The 27,320-nt window shown below is 28.4% G+C and overlaps 4 protein-coding genes across 8 annotated transcripts in view; 2 read left to right on the plus strand and 2 right to left on the minus strand.

The window, feature by feature from the left end:
• Positions 1 to 21,237, minus strand: part of LOC127279035 (zinc finger protein 160-like) — a 252,806-nt gene extending 231,569 nt beyond the window's left edge. Inside the window, exon 1 of the mRNA XM_051301126.1 lies at positions 20,923 to 21,237. The gene's annotated coding sequence lies outside the window, so the exon portion shown is untranslated. The remainder of the gene's footprint in view (positions 1 to 20,922) is intronic.
• LOC127279034 (protein tiptop) overlaps positions 1 to 27,320 on the plus strand; it is a 219,982-nt gene that overhangs the window by 123,904 nt on the left and 68,758 nt on the right. Inside the window, exons 1-2 of one of the 5 annotated variants that reach the window (XM_051301120.1) lie at positions 21,443 to 21,948; positions 22,833 to 22,874. The exons of 2 other annotated variants lie outside the window; for them this stretch is intronic. The gene's annotated coding sequence lies outside the window, so the exon portion shown is untranslated. Of the gene's footprint in view, positions 1 to 21,442; positions 21,949 to 22,832; positions 22,875 to 26,390; positions 26,410 to 27,320 lie in introns of those variants that run through there. 2 more of the 5 variants (XM_051301123.1, XM_051301124.1) reach the window with 2 other exon arrangements.
• On the minus strand, positions 2,394 to 3,328 carry LOC127279037 (uncharacterized). Its single transcript, XM_051301131.1, has 3 exons — positions 2,892 to 3,328; positions 2,497 to 2,765; positions 2,394 to 2,417 (listed from the first exon to the last, which is right to left on the minus strand). The coding sequence occupies exons 1-3, from the start codon at positions 3,151 to 3,153 to the stop codon at positions 2,394 to 2,396; spliced, it is 555 nt and encodes a 184-aa protein (XP_051157088.1). The 5' UTR covers positions 3,154 to 3,328.
• LOC127279036 (uncharacterized) lies at positions 10,073 to 13,818 on the plus strand. The gene is made up of 3 exons (XM_051301130.1): positions 10,073 to 12,103; positions 12,329 to 12,527; positions 12,986 to 13,818. Exon 1 carries the CDS (start codon positions 10,283 to 10,285, stop codon positions 12,083 to 12,085), a length of 1,803 nt encoding a protein of 600 aa, XP_051157087.1. The 5' UTR covers positions 10,073 to 10,282; the 3' UTR covers positions 12,086 to 12,103; positions 12,329 to 12,527; positions 12,986 to 13,818.

Raw genomic sequence — 27,320 nt, forward strand, 5'->3', positions numbered from 1 at the left:
TATTTTCATGAAGAATATGAATCTGTCCTTTAAAATAGGTTATCACGTAAGGATTTCTTATAATATTAGTTTTAATGACCAAAAATTTATATATTTAAATATTTTTAATTTTTTCTAGCCCACATTTTTTTATTTTCATAAATCGTAACATATAGTACTGTTTATTAGCATTAAAACTCATTTTTGCAAATCGCTTTCCAATTTATGAACAGAGTTATATAGATTTGAATTTTCATCATTTAATTAAGTGCGTATAAAGTTAAGAAGGGTGAGGTATATACCTCACCCTTCGTAATTTTTAATAATAAAAAAGAAGTAATTATATATAATAACAGAATTTTTCTTTTTTTCTTTTCGTTTTCTTTCCTTAAAAACAAAAAATTATTCTTTATAGTTTTATATACTTCATTGGAATGAATAATAAAATTTTGGAAAATATAAAAAATAATTAGGTGAGTCACAAAAAATTTATAAAAATAGCCATTTGATGGCCATTTCAGGTAATATTAAAAAAGTCCTATCGTGGTGGACCATTTTGGTGATCAGATTCGTATTTTGCCATAAAAATCTATGATAATCACCTCTTTTTTTGTAACAGATACAAGTGAAATTTTGCAGATCTATTTTGCTTATGTATCTTTAGTAATTTTAACTTGCTTTTTCTAAAATTTCATCATCTTGTTTCTCATTTTTCCTTTTCCTTCCTGGCTTTCTTGCTGCCTTTATTTTTTCATCTCGTAATGCCAACAGCTCCTTTTCGTCACCTGTAAAAATATTTAAGTTATTCAAATTAAAAAATCGACAAATTTTATATATATATATATATATATATATGTGTCAGGGGAAGCGAAAAGTGACTTATAGTCTGCAAAAATCAATTTTAATTTATTTAGCGATTCCAATAGATTTTTCTGATTATGTCTGATTTTTTCTCTAAAGATCACTAAACAATAAAAAATTTATTTTTTTGGACTTCAGGTCTTTTTTTAACTTTCCTTATTATTTAGAACATTTTACAAATCAAAAATTGTAGTTTCATTAATTCAGTTTGTTTTTTGCAATTCATATTTTTTGTTCACACATGCAATATTTTTAAAATATTAATATAAATATGCACGATCATATCTGTCAAAAATAATTGAAATTTCTAGTAAATTTAAAAAATAAAATGTTTGTCATTTTTCAAAGTTAAAAAACCTTTTTTCTATAACTTTTACGCTTTTGAAAAAAAGGAACTCTTTTTTTTGTGGCATAAAAATCAAATAAATTTTTTTCTAAATACTAAAAATAGTATTTCGCTTTGTACACATACCTGAAATTGCAATTATCTTTCCTGTATAATACTGTTTAAAAGCAACTCCTCCTTCAGGCCACAAATATTTCACCGTTGTACCAATTTCCAAATCTTGTAGCGACGAATTAAATCTAATAGAACCCTTATCCACTATAGTAAAGCATCCGTCGCCCTCTAATAAAAGTTGTTCTTCCATATTCATTTTTCTTTAATAGCTTCTTAGGAAAAACCGTTTTTACTTTAGAAAAATTATTGCTTTAATCTCATAGAATGACAATGTTTTTTAGGGTTAAACATAAATTATCTGATTTTTGTTTTTTGGTTCTTGTGTTTTATAGTCTCTTAGCAACCAAGAAAAAAAAGAAAAACCGACAGGATGTTGCTTTTAAATTGTTAATTTTTACACTTGTATTGTGATTCCAAATAAATTTAAGGAGCAATTTTTCAAAAGCGGAAAAATACAAATTTTATCATTTCGAGAAATTTATAAGCCATGGTATTTCTTACATAACCACTAAAGTTAACTGCAATGTAATAAAATTGTAATAAATTATTTATATTTTAATATTTTTTAGAATTTAGACGTTTTGTTTGTATGATAAATCTGTGTTTATCACTATTATTTTGGAAAATGGATTTATCATGTTTTGGAAAATTGACCATATTTTATTATTAATAACTTTCAGAGTAGAGAAAATCACATTTTTTCCAAAATTTTTCTATAATAGACTTTTTTAAAAATAACATTTTTCGAAAAAAATTTGACTTTAGTTATACAGTATTATAAATTACTTTTATTGATTTCATTTTTCATAATCAGTGAATTTTTATTAATTTTATTATTAATATTATTAATTATATTAATTGAGGCTTTTGAAGTATGATACAATTTTTGCATTACAAATTTTTCTTCTTTAACTCACGTGTAAATTTTTAAAATGGTTTTTATTAGATTATTCATAAAAAGGAATTAAGATTTATCAAACATATTTAATTTAATTTTAACCAGATTTAAATAACTGAAATAAAAGTAATTACTAAATCATAAAACTACCAATAAGCATTTGAATATTAAAAACACTTTTTTAGTTTAATCTTCTTAAATATTTGCATCCTCAAGATCCTAAATAAAATAAAATTATAAATTATAAAGAATTTTTAAAATAATTTAATAGTAATTACTTTAGTAATATTATACTTACTTGCTTAATTTCTAAAATTGATTCATTAATCTTGCTAGTGTTGGAAATCGATGCTTTTAAATTTTCTTTTATTTTATTTTCCAAGTTTAATTTTTTTTCTAACTCAATTGCCATGGCAACATTTCCTTCTCTTGATTTTTGAATATATTTTAATCTCTTTCTCTCGTGTTCTTCCTTTTCATTTTCTAATGCTTCCTCTTTAGTCATTTTTTTTCTTTTAATTTCATTTTTTCTTCTTTCCATTTCTTTTTCTAAATTTAATGTATTATCTAAAACAAACAGTAAAACATTTTTTATCTACAAATATCTTTCAAAATAACTATGATTAATTTAAAAAATCAATAAAACTTTATTTATGTTTTAAGAATAGAGATGTAAAAAATAATAAAAGTTACCTGATTCCATTATAATTTTTCCAATTCGAATTTTATTTTCTTTGTTAATTTTCGGTTCTTCCTTTCTAACTTCTTTCTCTTCGTTGTAAATGAACTGCACTTTTGACCCAATCTTTATGTCCGAATCATCAGTAACTAATAAGTTCTCTTTTCTTTGAATATAAAAGTACCCATCACGTGAAAAACAATCAATTAGAAAATAACGTTCTTGTTCTTTGTGGGTCATGTTTATTTTTTTTCTAATTACCTGTTTCCTACCCATAAACAAGTTTTGAGGTTATGCCGTTAAATTCAACACGTGAGACGCACGTGATGTAAGATTACAAATTAGACATTTCAGGAAGACTCTGTTATGAGAAATTATGATTGGCTCATCTAACAGTACGTTAGATGACCTGACCAATCGCTACTGACAATAAATCCCGAAAATGGACACATTTTAATATTTCAACCAATCCAATAGTGAAAACGAAGTTATTAAGTGTAGTAAATTATTCCAGTGCCAATTTTGGGAATTTTATATTTCAAATGTTTTATGACAGTCGTTTGTCGTGCTGCCATATTGTCTCGACTTGATGGTTTCTTGGCAAAACGGATTGTCATCACAAAAAAAGTTTATTTTTTGTTAAAATAAAAGTATTATCAAACTGTCACGACTAAAAGCAAAGTGTTGTTCATAAATTCCAGTGTATTAATTTTGATTTTAATATAAAAATTAAATAAACATTGTAAGGAAAGGCTCAGAGGTGAATACTGAATTTGATGTGCGAAGTTCTTTTTAATTATATTATATATAAAGGCAAACAGAGGATAGACCGTGATGAGATTTAACGAAGGTAAGTTTAATAATATGAGATGTCATTTTCTTATATTAGTCTCCTGATTTTAGAAAAATTTAATTTTTTGTAATTTCAATTTTTCTGTCAGGCAAGTTATATGAAAGTAGTCATCTATCTATGCGATGCAAAAATTAAACTTTGATTGAAATATGCAACCGTAAAAATTCTAATTTTCTTTATTTTCGCAAAAAAAACATTTCATGTTATTTTTTACATTAACAGTAACACCATTTTTTTAAATCCGAACAAAACTATTCAAAATATATATAAATTTAACACATTTAACAACTTAATCCGTCATTATTTATAAAAACAAAATGACGATTATTTATCGAGTCATTCTTTTTATAACTGTTTTATAGGGATTGTGCTTATATATAATGAAACCGATACCTATTGACCAAGGTAACTTAAACTAAAAATAATATTACAATAAATTTCAAAGTACTGTAAAATGGGGTAAAATTGGCGATTTTTTCAAGTTTTTCTTAAAAAATTACGAGCAAACTATACAAATTAACTTTGATACTTTTAATATATAAAGTTTGACTCTTCTTCTTTACTATCATTACATAAAAAAATTAATTTATTAATTAGAAAAATATTTATACATCCTTTTATTGTCGCCGACTTTTCCCTGAAATGTGGGTAAAGTCGGCGATTGTTTAAAAAATAGTCATTGACAAACCAAGAATGTTAATTTAATTAAACAAAGTCAAGTGAATAGAAGCAGTGAATAGGGAAAAATCAAAATCAAGATTTAATAACGATTAAATAAATATTTAATTATATTTTTCATTATATCAATGTCTAACCTCTAGCACGTTGAGGTTAAAAATAAGTTTTGACGTTTTTGGCAAAATTATACAAATAATACTATTTTTGCAGATGTTTTCATTCTAGTTTGGAAAAAATATTCCTTTCTTTCACATTTTATTCAATAGAAGTAAGTCTAAAAGTAAAGTATGGTAATTTTCTTTAGTTTTTTACTATCGCCGACTTTTCCACCGAATTCAATAATATTTGCAAATAAATGTTTTTTTTTAATTCTTGATTATTTTAATACAATTTCTCTTCTTGGTAAATCATGCCAGGGATACTTAAAACACGTTATACAGTTGGATTTGTTATAAAAGATTTTAAATAGAGTTCTAGAAGCATGTTTTCAAAACTACTTCGTAAAGACGTAAAATAGACATTTGTATACAAACACTAATTTTACTAAAATTAACCACTGAACATGGATCAAACAAATATTAAAATAATGTTTGACATCCTTACAAACCAAATTAATCATCAAAAAGGAATTTTTTTCTCAGAAAAGAAAAAACGGAAACATTCAAAATAATTTTGTAATAATCGCCGACTTTTCCCCCATCGACGACTTTACACCATTTTACGGTATATGTTAAATAATAGGAAATATTAAAAAATTTCTACTATCGTCACAAAATTTTAATTATTTATATTTTCCTTAATATTTTGCTTTTTAAAAACTAACTTCAAAAATTTTGCTTTCTTGAATGTCACATTTTCTATAAATGGAAAATATTATTTGAAAATTATAAATTAAATGCACTATTTTGTACATTAATTCAGAATAAAAATATTTGTAAAAAATAATTTTTTATGAATACTGTAAATATTGTTCATGGTTTTCATACGATACATTTTGAAATTAGTATTATTAATTTTAATCAAAGTGTTGTAGAATTTTAAATACATCTAATGAAAATATCTATAAAACCGAATATTTTATTTTTTATTAATTTCGTAAATCACTTTCCTAAAAGTGTGGCGTTAAAAAAATTGAATTTTATAATAATTACTATCAAATTTATAAAAATGATGAAAATTGATTTTGTCATTATTTGATTATGATTATGGCAATTTTTCTAATAAAAATTAAAAACATCACGTTCAAGTATTGTAATCAAATTTTTAGATTATTTTTCGCATAGAAAGTATAATTTATATATGTTTCTGAAATAAATATTATTTCTTTTAGCGTTAAAATTTATCCCCTTAATTAATCCTCGTCAACTTCAAAAACCATGGACTTCATACTTAGGAAGTTCATTTACGAATTCCAAAAAGAATATGCATTTTGTTAATTTTTGTGAGTTGTAATATTTCATATGACTTGACTATTTAATGTTCTAATTCGGAGCTCTTTTCTCTATATAATATGTTTTATAGATAATTCAGTAAAAATTTATTTGTTGAATTAAATTAACTTTTTACAATTTAACATGTATAAATTTTAATTTATAAGATAAATAAATCATAATTTTGAACGCGATTTAATTTAATTATAATTCAATTATATAATAATAATTATTATTATATTACATATAAGTATATTAGATGTTTGGTTTGCTTTTGAAAACTTGTTTAATAATACGTTAATGAAAATATGTGTTATTACTTTATTTTTAGGTGGATATCTGTATACTCAAGTTTCACAGATAAAGAAAAAAGGATTGTGAATCAAGGTTATAATTCCAAAACATATATCGAAGAGTATTAACATTTTTTGGAGTACTCCAAAAGCAGGAAAATGGTAAATTTTTAAAAGCAAATATAATAATAAAATATAAATTAAAATATGAGGACAAATATCAGAAAATTTTAACCTTTATGTCCTTCAAATTTTTTGTCCTAAAAACCGAAATTTTCAAAATTTATTTTTATAAACATTTAGATACAGTGGAACCTCGATTATCCGAATCTCTATTATCCGGACCCTCTATTATCCGAACCGAAAAACATTTTATCCGAACTTCTATTATCCGAACTATTTTTTGGTCTCCCGAATTTTAAATTTTACTTCCTCTATTTATTTTATCATTCATATTTTCGCGGGACATTTTGGCAAATTTATGCCAAAAAAATCTTAAAAATTTCCGAATTTTCTGAGTTTTTAATATACATATTATTAATTAATATATATTTACATATATTTATATACACGGAAAAAAAGAAAAAGTAATTTTTACTACTTTCATAGTAAAATTGGACCTGTCCGAAGTTTCTGCGCATCTCTGGCAACTTTTACTCAAAAAATAGTAAAATTTACTATTTTTGTAATAATTTTTACTATTTCTGGAGTAAATTTTACTATTTCTGGAGCAAATTTTACTATTTTTGGAGTAAAAGTTGCCATAGATGCGCAGAAACTTCGGACAGATCCCATTTTACTATGAAAGTAGTAAAAATTACTTTTTCTTTTTTTCCGTGTACTTATGTATATTTAAAAACATATGTATTAAGTTAAATAAATAGTTCAACTGTACATTTTTTTACTTTAATTATAAAAAAAAAATTAAAATCTCTATTATCCGAATTTTCGATTATCCGAACCCAGCCTTGCCTAGATTAGTTCGGATAATCGAGGTTCCACTGTACTGTTAAATAGAAAATGAGGATCATGATTTAACCGACTATACAAATTATTTGTTCCTTTTTTCCCTGTTATACTGTATTCAGGGTGGCCACCGGACCTTTAAATCTTGAAAACCTGGAATCCCACGTGAATTTTTTCAAACCTTGAAAAAACCTAGAATTAGCCTTGAATTATTTCTTAAACCTTGAATTTTAAAAATTTTATTGATAAGTAAATAAACATGTGGTTAAAATTCGCAATCTAGAACCCGACAAAACAAATCTCAACAAATCTCCTTTTTCTCTGCTTTTAAAATTTACATTTTTGTATACCAACGTGCAATTTTGAGACTTTAAAAATTTCGAAAAAACATGGAAAAAACCTAGAATTGAACTTGAATTTTACCAGCAAATTTTAGTGGCCACCCTGTTTCTTACAGATAACAATACTATGTTTTTACATTTGTGACTTTCACTGTTTTAAGGGTTCCGTTCACGCAGTGATTCGTGAAAGAACCCTTATGGAATTACTTTTGGCATTTTGATACCCGCCCTGCCAAATTTAGCCATTTCAACCTAATGAGCTGAAATTTGGTACCCATATGTATTTTCACTGGTAGACTTGCGGAAAAATATAGCCGACCCGATTGGAATTAATTTTAACCTCGTTTATGGGGAAAAACAAGTTTTTTCGAAAACCGCGTGTCCTCCCTTAACTTTTGCAGTTTTTAACCTTTAAAGTAAAAAATTAGTACCTATGCGTATTTTTCCGCGTAGATTTCACCAAAAATACAGCGGACCCGATTGGGATAGATTAAAACCTCGTTTCTTTGTCAAAACTCATTTTTCTTTAAAAAAATGCGTTCTTCCCCTCAACTTTTGTAGTTTTTAATTTAAGGAGCTAAAAATTGGTACTCATATTTATTTAAACGAGTAGATTTCACAAAAAATATAGTGGATGCAATTAAAGTTAATTTAAACCTCATTTTTTGGAAAACTAATTTTTTTAAAAAAACGCATTTTATTTTCTAAACTTTTACAATTTTAAAGATAAAGAGTTGCAGTTTGGTATAATTACAACGTATTTTCATAAACAGATTTCACAAAAAATATAGCAAACCTAATTAGAATTAATCTAAATATCGTTTTTTTAAATAAAATCTGGGTTTTTCAGAAAAACTTTTCGAATTTAAATAATTGTGAACGGAACCCTAGGTGAGCGAGTGCAACTCGCAACTTAAAACTTTGCACATGTTTTGATTTATTTTAATTCTTATTTAATTATTTATTTTACGTTGATATTCAAATTGACGTTCGTCACATTTTCTGCTAGTCAAATAAATCTTTTTCCATTCAACCTAAAATTTTGCATTATTATTTTTTTCTCATAAATTAACCACAAAAATAGTAAAAAGTTAAATTCTGAGAGAAAACAGAATAAAATGTAGCTAAAAATGAGAAAAAAAGATATAAACATTTAAAATTTTGAAAATCTGACATCGGATTCACAATCAGCGACTCCAAAAACCCCTGAGTAATCAATTTTATAAAATTCCAATAATTATTTTTCATTGTTAATGTGAATTTTCTTTACACGATTTTAATGTTCTGGATAAATTGTTTATAAACAACGATAACTTTTGTAATTTTCAATATCCTGTCTGGCCACTTTCAGATATCTTTATTAGTGCCATTAACTTTAATTTAAAATACTTTTCAGAACTTAAACTAGAAAAAAATGTTTTCCTGAAATTTACTTGATGAAAATATATAGGTATATGTGACTGGGTCTGAGAAAAGGGTGTTATCGACCAAAAAATCGATTTTTTTCTGACGGTTTCTTATAGGTTAAGGTTCTAAAAATATAATGCAACAAGTCCAAAATGTTGAAAAAAATTTTTTCAATTGTTTAAACAAATTTAAAAAAAAATTCTACGTTTCCCAAATTTTCACCTTCGACCTTCATTTTTGTCACAAAAATAAATGTAAATTTATGGATATTTTAGTATCTTGTTACTTAACGTACTATTTTTATTAAGTGATTTTTTGTGTCACTAACGTAATATTTATTTCGTTCGATAGAAATATTTCATACACATTAGTGAAATATTTTATACTCTTTCGGGTAATGAAATATGAACTGTATAGTACTGTTCTGATATCCACTCCTCGTCGTTTGTTGACACACTCATGCTGTCATGGTGACATATAAAAGCGACACGATTTGACAGGGCAGACATTTTTTATTATTACCTTACCGAAAGTATGAATATAAATATAATATACATATTTTTTCAGAGTTCTAGTTCTGATAACGAAGATCTCGAAACGACGTCGTCAAGATCTTCGTCTCTATTGTCCTGTTCCAATAATCAGACACATTCTGAAAATGAAACTTCAGACACCATTGCAGCAAGTGAATCTTTGCAAAGTTTATCATCGAACTCTACGAACGTTTCGTCCTCTTCCACATTCAGTCAAATGATGGTTGATTCAGATGCTCAGTCTGAGGTCGATAATCAAAGTGGAAGTAATGCGTCAATAAGATCTTCCATACGAAATTCTGGAATGAATCCTGTAAATGTACTGTTACCAGCGTTAGATGTAATAGCTGATTCAGATGTACAACTTGGGTCTGGTAGTTCTTCATCTTTCGAATTATCTTCCTCTTCATCAGCAGCGTCAGTAGCATCATCACTCTTGTCAAATGACAGAAACGTTACTGACAGTAGCGATACTAACAGTAACGACAGTGATGATGATAATGGAGGTGACTCAAATTGGCTCCATCAGCCAATTTTCCCAGAATCGACTCTTCAAGGTGGAGATGCCTTATGCCATTTATTGAAGGTTTATGTCACGAACCGATTAACAAAAAAAGCTTTAGAGGATATTCTAATTTTAATCGATTTAGTTTTACCAGAAGATCACACCATGCCCAAAACAAAGCATAAGTTATTATCCTTAATCGAGAATTTACTTCCTCACTCTCAAGCTGACTACACTACAAAACACCGGATTTGTACGAATTGTTTTTCTTATTTGGAAAAATGGAATAACGAAAGCCGAATAACTACATGCGTTAACTGCGACAGCACCCATATTAATAGTTTCTTTTTAGAATTTAATTTAGAGACCGAATTACGCAATGCTTTTGAGATAAAAAATATGGAAACTTTAATTGACGATTATCAAACAAAATGTTTAAATAGGAATCAAGAGAACGTATGCGATTTAACGTCGGCAACAGAATTCCGGCGTCTGAAAGTTTCTGCCATACCTGGCAAAAATGACGTGTTTTTGATTTGGTTTACAGATGGCGTTCAAGTCTCAAAAAGTGGGAAAAGCAATATGTGGCCGATTTATGCACAAGTTGTAAATATTGACCCACAATTTAGAAGAAGTTTCCAATTTGTCTGTGGAATTTTTTATATGAACCGCAGTAGTAAAAAACCGAATATGAACGCATTTTTGAGACCTTTTGCAACTACTTTAACCAAACTTCAGTTTGATGGATTTCAGTGGCGCAGCAAATTGTTAAATCGCATTGTTACGAGTAAAGTGGTTGCTCCAGTTGCCTCCTTGGATGCTCCGGCTAAATCAGCGACACAAAATGTAATGCAGTATAATGGGGAAAATAGTTGCCCAAGCTGCGAAGCAACAGGGGAAAGCTGTCAGACCGGCGGTGGTTTTAACTGGATTTTTCCAGTAACGCATGAGGAGCCTCCATTGAGAACAGCTGAACGTATGGAAAATCAAACGAAAGTTGTGGAAAAACACAAAAGACTAAAACACTTCAAAGGAGTTAAAGGTGCATCGATCGTAACCAGCATACCTTTTTTTGATCGGTCAAGAGGATTCGTTGCAGATTATATGCATGCAGTGCTACTCGGTGTGCATTTAATGATTTTAAATTTATGGTGTGACTCAAAGAACCATGAGAAAAGTTATTACTTGAACAAGGGGAAGCGAGATGAAATTGATGAAATTTTACAATCAATAATGCCTCCCGACGATGTTACGCGAACGCCAAGAAAACTAAGTAATATTAGCGATTGGAAAGCCTCGGAACTGAGAGCGTTTCTCTTGTATTATGGACCAGTGATTTTAAAAAACCGACTCGATGATGAGTGCTATGATCATTACTTATTGCTTGTCCGAGGAATTTATTTACTGTCTCAAGAAGAAATCACACCCACAGAACTGAATTTGGCAGATACATTATTACATCTGTTTGTCATCGACGTAGAAAGACATTATGGTCGTAATAAATGCTCATACAATGTTCACCAATTACTTCATCTAACTTCTTTTGTCAGGATGTGGGGACCTCTTTGGGTGTGGTCAGCATTTTCATCAGAAGATAACAATGGCGAACTCGTAAGAATGGTTCATGGCTCGAACAAAATTGACGTAGAGTTATCGAATACAATAAAAATTGTACAAGCCTATCGAAGTATTCAGTTTATGATGAATCCACAGAGACAAAGAAACCATATCAAATGTCTATCACACGGACCGTCAATTAGATACGACATCACGAATAACGAAAGGAAAGCTATCACTCAGGCGTTAAATATTACAGAAGAAGAGTTGCGAACAGCTAACGTCAAAATTTTTAGCAGATGTGTTATTAACGATGAAATTTTTACATCCATCTTGTACACTCGTCAAAAGAAGCGTGCAAATTTCTACGTCCAATGGAAAAATGAGGAAACAGTTTTATTTGGTGCTGTTAAATTTTTTTTTAAAGTAGAAACGAATCTTTACGTCATTCTGCGCCAGCTTATAAATTCGAACGACAAAAATCATGAAATTAATAACAAGGAGCTTGAATTTAACCTTAATCGACATTTAATACATGTACATGATTCTTATTGTATCCACGCAATTGACGCTCAGAAAATATCGAAAATTTTACGAGTTCAAGATTACATATGCATTTTTCCAAACAACAGGGAAAAGAAATAGAGCTGTTTATTGCAAAGTGTAAGTTTCTACATCCAATAATATGACATCCTTTTATTGACAATGAATTCCGTTCTCCCTATTTAATTATTATTTTCAAATTAGTTTCATTTGTATATTTTTTAAAAACACTATGCATCCTTTGTAAGGTTAAACTCTTTTTAATTTTTAGTTAAATTTTTATTCATTTTAATTAAATATTTCCAATTTACTAAACAATTTTCGTTTTTTAAAATATAAATACAGGGTTTCCACGTGTCATAAATATCAGGAAAGCAATCGAAATAAAATCACTGAAGACAACGAGGCTGTCTGTTGTTAATTTTGAACCTGCACGAGAATATAACATAGAAATTTACAAAGTGGTTGTGATAAATAGAATCAAACTTTCACCAGGACACGAGTTTTGTTTGCTACCGTTCCATCGACTCCGGATTCATCCCAGGTAATTTTCAGATTTTCAATCCGAGTTAAGTTTAAATTAATCATTTTTTAAAATAAAAAGCAATTTTTTTGATATTTAGGGTTCCATTCACGCAGTGAAACATGAAGGAACCCTTATGGAATCACTGTTGGCATTATGGATCCCCGTCCCCCGGCCAAATTTAGCCATTTCAACCGAATGAGCTGAAAATTGGTACTCATATGTTTTTCCACGAGTAGATTTCACAAAAAAATCAATTCTTTAAATTTAACAATGCTTTAAAAATTATGATTTCTGCATGTTTTTATTTGTATTATAAAAAAATTATTGTACTTTCTAAAATTGAACACCTCTCCAAGGTTTTTTATTGGATCTGGAGTATAAAAAAATGTTATCTAAAAATAGCAAAAAATGTTTTGATTTGTATCCTGATTCAGCATTTTCAATTTCTCAAAATTCAATTATTTCTTTTTTTGCAGATTTGTTTCGTGAATCATGTTCTGTAATAGAAATAAGGAAGTAGAAATTGAAATAGGAAGAAAAGTACACTGAAAATAAATACAACGAACTTAGATGCAAACGTGGAAGGAAACACACTTTCTAATTGGACAATATTGTAAGGATATACTTTTTCGATTATTTCAAATGTATAGTGTGAATCATCGAAATTGAAAATTAGGGATAAAGTCCTTTTACTCGTCTATATAAATTGTTGGAACGGTTGACTGCTTTTATATCGTATAGCCAATTATAATCATTAGCATTTGTTCTTGTCCTTCTTTTAAGGGTGAATCTCTCGAAAAGGACAAATGCTGAATTAAGAAAAAAAAAAAAAAAGTTCAAAACCACTGTTATGACTATTGCTATGGGAAGAGAAGGACCTAAATAAGTCTCTAAAATACGTTGTTACGATCTTTATGAACATTATTGTTTAAAAAATAATTGTTTAATATTTTGTCACCGATACAATGATCGAATCCGTTTAAATCTTGTTACTCGAGGGTTTTTGGGGTCGCTAAACACGAATCCGGTGTTAGTTTTTCAAAATTCAAAATGGCGGATCCAATATGGCAGACGACAATTTCAAAAATCAATCCAATTTATTTGAAAATGGTTATTCGGGGGTTTTTGGGGTCGCTGATTACGAATTTAAGGTCCGTTTTTAAAAATTCAAATGGCGGTCGACAGTTTTAAACATCCATCAAATTTACTTGAAAAAAGTTACTCGGGGGTTCTTGGGGTCGCTGATTACGAATCTGCAATCAGTTTTAAAAAATTCAAAATGTCGGACAATTATCTTTTAAATCTATTTAATTGGCTTCAAAATCGATAATTAGGGGTTTTCAATGACGGTGAACACAAATCTGAAGGTAACCCGAGTAACCATTTTTAAGTAAATTGGATTGATTTTTGAAATTGTAGTCCGCCATATTGGATCCGCCATTTTGAATTTTGAAAAACGGACCTCAGATTCGTAATCAGAGACCCCAAAAACCTCCGAGTAACCATTTTCAGGTCAATCGGATCGATTTTTTAAATTGTTGTCCACCATATAGGTTCCGCCATTTTGAATTTTTGAAAACGGACTTCAAATTCGTAATCAGCAGATGAAAATCTTGAAGGAACGATTTCGTTTGATTTTTTTAACATTATTATTCGATAATATTACATGTTCTTTTTTTTGACATGGCCCCCTTTGACCCCCTGTAATTCCGAAAGGGGGCATATGCTCATCTTGAAATTTTGCAGGGATTATTGGGTCATCATATGTTACCATTTGGCATAAAGAAAGTTTCAAAATTCGAGGTACGAAAAAGGTGCATTTTTTTGCACGAGGCTTTATAATCGATGGATGTGACTAGCGATCACGGAGGGGAGTTTTCTTCCTTTAGGCGTAGCCAAAATTTATTGATTCTAATATAAAAATAATAAATTTTATAAAAAAGAGTAATAATAGTATTCGCGATATTGAAAAGAATATTCTAAAAATTATTAATAATATTTATTATTTATTTATCAAAAAACTAAATTTAAAGTGGACACGGAGGGGAGTTTTTTTGTGTCGACGAACATTGCGAAACTGAAAATCTTTCTGACACTTATTGTTTTCATTTCTTTCATGATGTTGTGTACTGACCAAAACAACATCGTCACTGTAAACACTTTTGAATTCTTCATTTCTCAATTATCATTTTTTTTTCATTTACTCATTATATTTGTAATTGGTCACGGAGGGGAGTTTACTTTGCGAACAAAACTTATTTAATTCTAGGAAAAAATATTTTACAAATATTCTGTTTTACACTTTATAAATCAATTATAAATAATGTAATTAGTAGATGTTACTAGACAAAAGATGTTTTCCTATTGCAGTATGAATGCAATAATTCTTCTTTAAATAAAACTTACTTCGCGAACGGTAACGGAGGGGAGTTTTTACACTATATAAACATGATTATATTCAATTATTTAAAATTGTCAATTTTTTTTTATAAAATCTTATTAAATTCTGTTGACTTCTATAATAAGGCCCGCAACATTTTCAATTATTATAATTATTTATTAAAAATAATGTCATGAACGTGTCATTTGTCCTTTTTGTGAGAATGACCCTTAAATAGATAGATATGTGTTATTATAGACTGTAATAGAGACGCCAACTGCATTTTTAGATTTATGTGTGAATTGTGTATTGTATTATGTTACTAACTGAATTAATTATTTATTTAATTGAATGATCTACATACTTTTAAGTACTCATCTTTTGTTGATAGCGTGAGAGAGAATTTTATACTTTGAGAATAAATGCTCAAACCTATCTTTTTGTTGGTTAAATCATATTGATGACTATTTATATGTGATCAATAATTTGTCTGCTTTCTGTCACTTATTCGCATATGTTATACAATAAATGCCTTTTTATGTATTTTGTAAATTGATCCACTTTGTTTTCATTTATATTATTATTTCATGTGAATTATCATTGATCTTAAATATTACTTGTAAAACTTTAATTAAATCTAAGATTTTAATTAATATAATAATAAAATATTTTTCTATTTTTATTAATATTTTCCTGTACAATTTCCATAATTTTCTGTTAAAATTTTTTTTATTTTTGAATAGCTTGAAATTAGTATTTTGGAACAAAGCGAATATCCAAAAAATGACAATTAATTTTTATAATACATACGACATAATTTGTTCATAAATAGTGATTTCCTGAACACTATAAAAAGCGGTGTCTTAAAAGTAGAACATAACTTTATTAATTGAGCAAAAATGTCTTAAATTAAGACATTGTCGTGTCTTAGTCATCAAGCGTGTTTTAACTTAAGATATTTTTGTGCAAAATGGCAGCATATCTTTGTAGTAAAATAATATTATTATAATATTATTAAATACCTGGAATTTAATTCTTATTAATTGAGGTAATTTGAAAAAAATTAAATTCACGTAGATATCCGCTAGACATTTGGAAAATCTTACGAATTGTTTTCTGACACACATAGTTATTATCATAAGGTTCTGTGATATAATTATTGCCAATTAAGGATAAAAATATCTACAAGATTAACCAGAATATTGATCTGGACATCTCGTAAATTCTTGATGACTTTCTAGAATTAGGGTTTTCTTATTTCAGTGTAACAATCTAGAAAAATTTATCAAAAATTGATCAGGAGGAACTTGGTGACTGCCTGAGGTTGATTTCCTATCGACTTTACAAATTCCCGGGAATTTCCCGGGAATTTCCCGGGAGCGACTCTCGGGAGTGACTCCCGGGAATTTCCCGGGAAATTCCCGGGAACTTTTTCACGTGGGGAACTAGTGCAGTATTTGAAACATCAATAATCAACAAAATTAAAATGGTTATACTAATTAATTAAATTAGCTTTTTCAAATATTCAGACGTTCAAATATTCCCATGTGGAAAGATTCCTAGGAATTTCCGCCGGAATTCCGTTAGAATTTCCAATAAAAATTTCGGCGGAAATTTCCAGAAGCGGCGGGGTGAGGGTGATAATAATTTTTTAGTTTTTGTTTTTTATGGACGTTGTACATTTCTTTTATGAAATAAAGAAATATTTATTCTGAAAATTTTTTATATGTTTAGTAGATTTTTTTTTTAGCTCGATGAGGAACGTAATATAAGAGCACGTACGTGAACAGAGTTATTATATGATTGCGTGAAGACGAGCGGCTGTTCAAATTGATGGATTGGTTCGATGTTTGCTCGGATTCGCGAGCACGAACGACGCAACTCGAATTGTCACGTCAATCGATTATTTCTGACACGATTGATCGATGGCCTACGAATCGATTGCTTGACGAATAACACCACTGGAACCTGCTCGACCTCCAGCGATAAATATTGCTGTTCATTTTGAATTTACTCACTTTTTAAATTTGTTTCATTGACCAAAAATTCAATTTACTGTTTTAGTGCTACCCCATTAATTAGCTTTAAAAAAAAAAATGATACAAATATTTGATTGATTCACGTTTTCTTAAAATTCAATTAAATCTTATTTTACACACTTGGATCAAAAATATATTTTATCTTAGATTCACTCAACCATTTTTTTTTATTTAATTTAAATTTTAGTTTACGCAACAAAATATGTTATTTTAAGCGAAATTGAGAAAAAGTTTATTTGCACAAATATCAACCAAAATGTTGACCTTATTATATTGATTTTAAGTTAGTGCAACCATATGAAACAGTGAAATGGATTTAAATTTAATTATTATGTTTCATTGCATTCACAAACACTAAAATTTATCGTTTTATTGCAATAAATAATTTTTTCACTGCCCCCCTTCTCTATATAAATAATAAACTTCACAATATAATGAATTAATAAATTACTCCAGTGAATAATTTAAAGCATACACGAAAACATAAAATACAGCAAGGCAGATAATGAATTTATGATTTAATAAAGCATGAAATAATTGAAGCCAAACTGAGTAATTAATGCTCGATGCAAAAGTTGACAAATAAAATAAAAATTTAAGCCAGATCCAAGTTTTCTTATTATAAATTCAAAAAAAAATTTAAAAGACATCTGGTTTCAAATGTTATTTTAGTCATTATTATAATTGTCGTATTAATTTTATTGTCTATTCATATATCAATAATTTATTAGGATTTATAAATTTCTTGGGGTAATAAATTCCATTAGATTTTGTCATAGAGAGGTAGATCAATGTGTATCGCGCATATCATTTTATAATTATTGAAACACAGTCTTCCATTGTATTGATCGAATGAATTACACATATACATATATAACTGCTGATGTCTTGACTTTTAATGATCGTTGAAATGCTCGGAAAGCAAATGCTTCGATCACGAACGAAATTGCTACAATAACCGATTGTCCCTCTTTGCATGCTGGGACTACAATGATAATAATTATAATGGAAGAGCGATGCAATTGCCACGCCAATCGGTAATAATTGACTAACGATTTGCAGTCATTGACGGCATGCGTCTACTTTACTCGTCAAAGATGTATATTAAATATAAAAGTTATTTATTATATTCGCAGCTGTATTCTTTTCTATTCACTGATTCAAAATTAGAGAAAATTAGAAAAATAACAAAAAAGAAATGAAATTAATATTTATTTTGTTCGCTTCGGTGATTCAGTGATACTTCCTGTTTCATTTACAGAATAGAAGAAAGAGAAATAGGATTTTAAAAATACAGAAATTATTATGTAATTATAATCCCTTGCAGCATCCGAAAGGACGTAACACCAGAGCAACCAGCTAATGCATATTAGCTATACATCTAAATAATTTTTCTCCAATTTATTAGAAAGGGGATAAAAATTTAAGGAAAGGAAAATTGACGTTAGAGAATATAAAAATCAGTTTGTAATATTAGATATAAAGAAATCTAGGGTTGATATACATACTATAAATACAGTAATTCGTTACGGTAACATAACGGAAAAAATAATAATAGTTTGCAACATCAGTTTTAGGGAATTCTAGTATTGATTAAGTAGAATACAATAAATCGTAACGGTGACGTGACAATGTACAGAATTCATTAATAATATGATTTCTAGCGCAGGAGGGTATATTTATATGAATAAAGTATGAAGTAATCATATATGTAATTCTCTTTTGTGTTAATACTGTCATCATTAATGGATAAATTTTTGATTCCAAATATATCATGTTCGTGACAACACATTCAGTGTTTATATTTTGAGATGAACTTTGAGATTGAATGATTGTATAAAATTTTTCTATATATTAGGCGTGAATTATTTTCAATTCATTATAAAATTGTTCTCTTTAACATGAACGTAATGTGAAGTAATATTTACGTAATACATATAGGGAACACATGTATGTATTATATAGGTCTGGTATGAATGAAGCAAAAGCATTTGCCGTCTCAACACTCAACGTGCTATACGCACTGGTATATATACATATACTCTCTCTTCCCGGACCTACCTCACACACTCGAATCCAAACCTCTTCCACCTCTTCAATATATATATATACACATCGTATATATACCTATTAGTGCTGCTATACACTACACGTGCCATTCCCAACCATTCACTTCTTCATAACAATACTCATTACTTTTTACTTAAATAAGAACTCGTTTTATTATTGTTAGCTCTTTTCAATTACACTTCACGTCATCTAAATTGTCTCTCTGGATCTTACAAGGTATTTTCGAATTTGCATCACTTTTGGCCGCTGGGTTTTAAAATTTGAAATTCTAACGATAAGAATCAATTATTATTTGATTTCGAACAATTTTGGGTTTTAAAATACCCAGGGGCCATAAGTGATTCCTAAAGTTTACCATTTAACAATTCTGATTTTGCTAAGTTTTCAAAAATTATTAAACCATATAACATTCATTCCATTCTGATTGTTAATAAAAATCTCAAATCTATTGTAAAACTCCGTAAAGATCAAACCGAGAAGTAGCAAGAAACAAATGTTTACAAATTTAATTGTAAAAGTTGCCCTGCGAATTACAGACAAAACGCTCGAGCACATACGTATCAATGAACATAAACATAATAAAAACGATAAATCTGTGATTCGTGCACATCAACTAAATTTCGATCATGATTTTGATTATAACAGTACCATTATACTTGATCGTGAAACAAATTTTATAAAAAACGCTCTATTTTCAAAATGATTCATATTTTAAGTATAACGATGCTACAATTAATAAGAAGGATATTTGTTTTCTTAATAAAGCGTATTTCCTCTTATTAGAAGATTGAATTCATAACAGAATCGTGAAGGTTTCTGTCTTTATATACTATTTAACTATTAGTTCATTGACTCTTCTTTTTAACACATGTGGTTTCCTCCAAAACAAATTTTAATTCATTTTTGACTTGATGCTCGCATCGAAATGACGAAAATCGTCGCATGTTTATTTTATATAAAAATTTTAGTTTTTAACGATAATTTTTAACATTAACTATAGTTACAATGTAATATTATTTTACATATTCAGGTATTATTATTAATTTGTGTTTTTAATTTTCATGTATTTAATTTTGTGTACTTATTAATTTGATGTTTTTGTTAAATAAATTAGCCTGAAGAAGATGGTATACCAAAGAATTGAAACAAATTAACATATTTTTGTTTTTTATGTTTTTACTTTCTATTGATCGAATTTTACTTCCCATTAGGAATAATTTGTTGAAAATCGAAGCAAAAATATTTGACGGATCTTTTGAAGGTTATAAGCGTGGACAGTTGGTCAACCAGTTTAGCAATGAAAAAAATTGTTTTAAGAGGCTCAAGTGTGGGTATCTCCTGCGTCCGGCTTGAAATATCGAGTTGCTCAATGTCTTCTCGAATGCCCAAGGAAACATGAACCGCCTAAACCGCTAATTTTTCTGCCCCTATTACTACTCCCGTTTCTTTGTTTTTTCGGTTTTGTCTCTACTCTTTATGCATTTCATTTTTGCATGTCCATTTTAGAAACATTAATTGATATAGTTAATCATTTATACAAGTTGTTGAGTAACTACAAAAATAATCGTACACTTGACCTTAGCAGTTTTAAGTGGCAAATGAAGCGGGAAATTTAAATTTAATTTTATAAGTGAAACACTGCAATAGAAAGAAAACAAAAATTTACGAAGTAATTTCAATAAATAAATATTTTTCAATAAAATAATACTTAAATTATTGTTTAGAAAAAGATTTTTATAATTGAAATTAGATGATTGTTTTTTAATATTTAATCATTATTTTTGATTTAAAAGAATAGAAGGAAAAAAATGAATGAAAAGTTAATTTATTATCTATCTTAACTTAATATTTTAGTATCTATTTTTATTGAAAATTATATGTAAAAATTATTTATTTATAATATAAATTTTATTATATTACTTACAATAATAGCTGCAAATAAGCTTCGAATTAAATTTCCATTTTTCAAAATACGACAGAAACACGCTAAAACGTAAGAGAAAATCACAACACCTTATACATTATTCAATGATAAAAATCTATTTTACTTTGATTGATTTTAACAGCACAATTAAATTACATTCATTAAATTAAAAAGAAATAAAAGAAAAAATATTTTCTAACCTACAAAATTTTCTAATGCATATGCATTAAGATGCATGAATTATCAAAAATTTTCGAATTATAAAATTGTTACTTATCGACGATTATTATTTTCGTCACTTTTTGATTTTAATCTCACTTATTCCTTCACTTATTGAACTTCGACGGTATTTATTTAGAAAGATCGCTTTATTTACTTTTCGTCGCAAATACTCGTGTCACACGAAATGTCCCGATGTTGTCAAATACTGCTGGAGTCGTGAAGCAAAAAAATTTTTAATTTGGAAACTAGTAGCTTCACAACTCTAGTAGTTTTTAATGGTAATGACGTGAAATTTTCCCCTTCCATCGTTTGTTAAATATGAAAAATATAAAGGAATTCAAATTATCTGAAATAAGTTATTTTTAGGAAAAAGTTGTCATCAAGTACCTTTTAAAGATTGTAAAAAGTAAAGTTGATTTTTGCAAAGGAACAGTGTCAGTGACTGACAGTTTGCTAAGAGTCATCCTAGTCGTCGGCATCATTCAGTTTATGAAGTACGATGATTGGCCAGACGGATATTTGTTTCGTGACGCAGCAGGCCAACATTATCACATATACATAAGGGCGATAGTTGGCCATCAAGAATATTGTGTCTTTGTGTGCGATATAATGTACAGCACACACATCGATCGAAGAGATGCAAAGTACTACCTGAGCAGTGCTGCGTCATCGAGATCCTTTGGCTCGAGCCGATGTAGAGCTGAAAATGCACAAGCCGAACATCTACCCCCTAAGAGGAGGAGTGCCACCTTGTCAGGGAATAATAAATACAGAACTCGGCACAGTGTTTGTGTGCACTCTCATGTAAGCTCCGTGAGTTTGGTGATTGATGGCATTGCCATGACTGACGTTACATCAATCAATATTCGCTCTTTTCGCAGTGACCTACCGCGTCCCTCTCTCTCTCTCTCTCAGTTTCGATTTCTTATATTCCCTCCTGAAGTTTTCTGAGCCTTGCGCGTCATTGTTGCTGCATCGCCATTATCGCACTAGTTGCCGTTGGCCATTATCCACCGCGCCTTTCACCTTTCTTTTGAACCGCGAAGCGAGCCGATTCTCTTGCCTTCTCATCCGGTTAATCTAAGGATGGACTATAACCTACCGTGATTTTCAGTTTCATTTTCTACATGAGCTCATGACTTGACGTTTTCCTTACTCTTGGCCTTCATTTCCGCATCTGCAATTCGTTCGACTTGATCAATTCATTGTGCCCATCCCCGCGAATAACTAAATTTTATATACGAAATATTAAAATCATTTTAGTAACATTGGTATATTTGTTTTTTTTAATTACCTAGTTAATTTTTTAACCGTTTTTTAATTAATTTTGTAAGTTATTTTTGATTTTATATAATATACACTAAGGCTGTTTTCACCATGTGGGTTAAATTTAATCTTCCGAGAGGTTAAAGACAGTAGATATGTTCTGCGCAGAAGCAAACATTCCGCGCAGACGCAGAATATATCTACTGCCTTTAACCTCTTGGAAGATTAAATTTAATCCACATGGTGAAAACGGCGTCATTATTATATAAAATATTTGGTTTTAATGTTAGATTAACATGAAAAATTAAACCCAAGTATTTAATAACAAATTATGAATATAATTTCAAAAATTAGAATTATTATGTAATATATGATATATTGTTAGTACAGTTAAATTAATCTATATTTCTTTATTGTTTCAGGTGAGTTAAAATCTTCTTCTTTATATGTCCAGAAACATAATTGTGAGTATGAAAAAACTTGTGTAGATAATAAACTTCAAGATTAACTACCTAAAATCACTTATTTTAATTCTCCCCTTTTTCTACAATAAATGTAAATTTTTACATTTTAACGCCAAATAATAATAATAATATCTATTTTTATGTAACTTTATAAATTATCAAATTTCTATTTGGCGGAATTTTACAAAGCATCCTTTATTGTATTAAGTTAGATCAGTCATAAATCCTAAAATTCGGCTGACTAAAAATTCACAAAACATATAATCAATTTTACTTAATATTTTTAAAGAAATTATTTACAGTTTGTCATCAAATTATAGGATTTCTCCAAGTCAGAGAAAAGTCGTAAAAATTTTTATTGGAAAAATATCAATTTCTAAAAATGCTATTGAAAATTATAATTTTTGAAATCTTTGATTTAAAATTTTGCTTTTAAAAATTATTGTCTTATTTTTTTATAACTGAAGTCACTATTGAATTTATTGTTTCTTTTTTGTTAATTATATTTCTTTCTAATATAAATGTTTTAAAGTACTTAAGTATATATAATCAATATAATATTTATTAATTAATTAATTAAAAAATTCAATTATTTTTAATGATTTTATAATATTTTTCGAAAGTATAATTATTGGAAAGTATTTTTCAATTAAAAACATTTTGAATTCAATTTTTGTCTGTAATTTCTAATAAATTCTTTTTTCAACTAAAATCACCAAAAATTTTAATAAAAAATCACTTGAAGTTCACTTAATTATAATGGTGAAAATCAGAATTGTAAATCTTTGAAAATTCAATTACGCATTTAAAAAATTTTATCTAAAATTTTTTGATAAATTATTTTAATTTTTATAAAATTTAATTATTTCTAAAAATTTCAACTATAATTCTTCTAAAAGTTCAATTATTTTAAATAATTTTTTTAAAAATTTAATTAGGTATTTAAAAAAGTTACAGATAAAAACCAAAAAAAAATGGATTGTCAGAATTTTTTTTTACTTTGTCTAACTTAATTAAAATTTAAAAAATTTAGGTCTTCGATTCTGAAATATTGGAAATAAAGTTTCTTGATAATATTCTTGTAGAGTTATTCTTATTAAGGAATAATTAAAATGGATTTAATATCTGATAACATTAATTATTTAAAGTAAAATACTTATTAACTAATTAAATTTAATTAAAATAAAAAATCGACTTTTTTGGAATTAAAATCGACTAAAACGACTTTTCTTGTGCCTGAAAGTCGATCCGAGGCCTGATATTTTCATCAAATTATTATTAATAATTTATATTACATTATAGCTATTTAATTAATAATTTTATATTAATGATAATAATAATAGGTTATATGCAATAACAATAATACTGTAAATATGATAATGTTCTTATTATTATTATTACTATTATATACTTAAGTACGTTAAGAAAATTAATATTTTTTTTAGAAAGGAATATAATTAACAAAAGAACCGAGGGGCATATAACATGTGAATTAAGGTGTACACTTGTTGAACTAAATTAAAAAAAGGTAAAAATTAGAAAAATAAGTGTTAAAATTTGAAGAAAGTGATATTTTCTAATTTCTGAACACAGAAAAGACCTGGACTCAAAATAAGTAGCGCATACTCAATTTGAAACGCAAGAAAAATGTGCCTCGTAGGTGGCGCCACGTTCCATATCGTTTAGCTCATTTTAAACTTCAACAAAAATGAGTCCAGGTTTTTGCCATGAAAATTTTAAGCAGAAACAAGAGTTTTACCCCTCAATGTCAATAATTAAGAATTAAAATTACGGAATAAATAAAAAAAGTCGAAGATTCTTGGTAAAAAGTTGTTGAAATTGTAAGTTGGTATGAAAATAATATGCGGCCAATATGCCAAGAAAGTTGAATTGTGGAATTGAGAGTTGTTTGGTGATGGTAGTGCAGTTGGTGTATGATGTGAAGTAGTGTAGAAGTGAGACCACCCTTGAGAAAGTGGAGTAATTCGTCCCCTTTGGCGTATGGTGAGTGGCCAGGACGGATCAATCGGAAGGCGGGTATAAGTTTCCGCCGTTGTGGTCCAGCAGCACCGAGGTTAGCTGTCGTGGTCAGTTTCGGATTGCGGCGATGTCTGTGACAGCTGCTCTAAAGGGCCGCGTATTGAACTCACGTCCAGTTACGCTCCTTTATACCTACTTACCTCGCTTCTAACCCTCTTAAGCAACCACCCCCCCCCCCTTCCACCTCTTTCTTCGTCTTCTTGTGTTCGAGTTGTTCGCTTCGTCGGATTTTGCCCGGTCTCGCCAAATAATCATTCGTGTAATAAGACACGGGCACATAACCTCTAATAATATAAGATTCGAGCTAATTTATCTTCAGCAACAATACCAACAAGTATATTGTTTTGCATTTAGGTATATTTTCTTAATCCGTTTGCTAAAATTTTTCATAAATTTTCCACTCATTGTGAATGTGCAACAAATTCGTTGCACATTCAATTTATACGCGTCATTGTCACAAATATATGTATTAAAACGAATAAGATTGTTATCTACAACCTTTATAAAATTTGAAATAATATTAATCACTTTGATAATAAAAAAAAGAAATTAAAACTAAACATATGTGTAAATTCAAGTTTTCGTTGATTTGATAAAAATAGCTCACAATTAGTAGTGTCTAACAATAGAAATGGATAATTAAAAACAGATTTGTTTCGCCTATTGATGGAATGAACGAGGTTATTGAAAAATAAACCTTCACACAGTTTCAAAAATATTTATTGTCATCAGAATACCCGTATCGTATGCATATCAATATGTGATAAGTGAAATGCTTTTTGTTCTACTTTCATTTGCATAAAACATGAATTTGAGTAAAAAAAAACCTGTCTGACGAATGACTGACGTGACCCATATAGGAACGCAAAATGCCACGTCAATCATCCATGGCTGACGTGTGCAAGTCTGGCTTGTGGTTAATGAAATGTGAGCAACAAAAACTCGAATCATAGAAACTCGCGCAAATCTGCATTGATTTATATGCAATGTTACGGATAAATAACTATATAATCACTAAAAATTGTATTTTATTTTTCTTTATTTTTATTCAAATATAATTTTTCATTATTAAAACTGCAGTTTTTAATATTTAACATTCAAACAATATTTCATATTATACACAATGAAAAATAAATAAAATAAAAAATAAATAAAGTCTAAAAAACAAATTGTAACCCTTTTTTCAAGATGCGTTAAATACATAAATAACTTAAACTGGAGTTATTCATTTCTACTTGAACAATTCTCTGGGGACAAACCTGACTAATGAGGCTGTCTGACAACATATTTAAGTGGCACTTAACTTTCAGTGAAGAGTATCTAATGCGCGAGTTCATATTCAGTTTTACAATTCAAATTTCACAAGAAATTAATCATTTTTAACAAAGAAATGAATAAACCAATAAAGCACTGGAATTTATTATTATATTTCATCTTCGCTGTTTTATGACTGACTAATATTGGATTTTTTACTCGAATTAAATTCACGCAGTTAGTAAGTATATGTTTTTATCGGTTTATATATAGTTTACTTATATTCTATATTGCATGACTTTCTTGAAATTATCACTGATCATGAAATTTACAGATTTAGATTGTAGAAACTACATATTTTACGTTTCTGCAATTCTGTGAGTTCGCGTTGTTGGCTAAAGGGAAATTTTTTTTGCTTGTATCAATTTATACAATCTTAGGGACGAATGAATATTCTCCACATTGTACCAGTAAGAAGTTTTTCCGTGTCGAATTAAAAATTATCGAATGTTTTTTTAACATATTTTTATAGATGAAAATTCAACCGAATTTTCCTTTTACAAAAATTTTATTTAAGTAAATTTTTATTTAACAGAATTTCTATTTAGCCCAACTTTTGCATACCATATTTTCTAGTTCATCGAATTTTTATTTATAAGAATTTCCATTTAACAAAACTCTTTTTTAATAGATATTCTACTATATCTGATTAGAAAATTTACTTAATATTATTTGCGGTTTACTAAATTTACATTCAACCGAATTTATATGTAAGATAACGATAGTAAAAACCTGGAGTCGATTATGTTCCCATTTGCACTTCCATAACCACTTCCACTTTTTCTAATTTCTACTCCCACTTCCAGTGTTTGCTTCTAATATTTCCAATTTTCATTCCTACTCCTATTTACACTTCCACTCCCACTTTTTAAAATTTCCACTTCCATGTCTCCTTTTTTTAAACTTCAAATTCCCACTTACATTTCCTCTATTTTAATTTCTACTTCTATGTCTCCTTTTTTTAATTTTATTTCCCACTTTCATTTTCACTTTTTCTATTTCCCTTTTCATGTCTACTTCCACTTTTTCAAATTTTCATTCCCACTTCCATTCTCATTTTTTCCAATGTAAATGAAAGTGGGAATGGAAAAT

Source organism: Leptopilina boulardi, unplaced genomic scaffold (assembly GCF_019393585.1).
Source record: "Leptopilina boulardi isolate dan_hultmark-lab unplaced genomic scaffold, ZJU_Lbou_2.1 LbouV2_214, whole genome shotgun sequence".
Classification (NCBI taxonomy): domain Eukaryota; kingdom Metazoa; phylum Arthropoda; class Insecta; order Hymenoptera; family Figitidae; genus Leptopilina; species Leptopilina boulardi.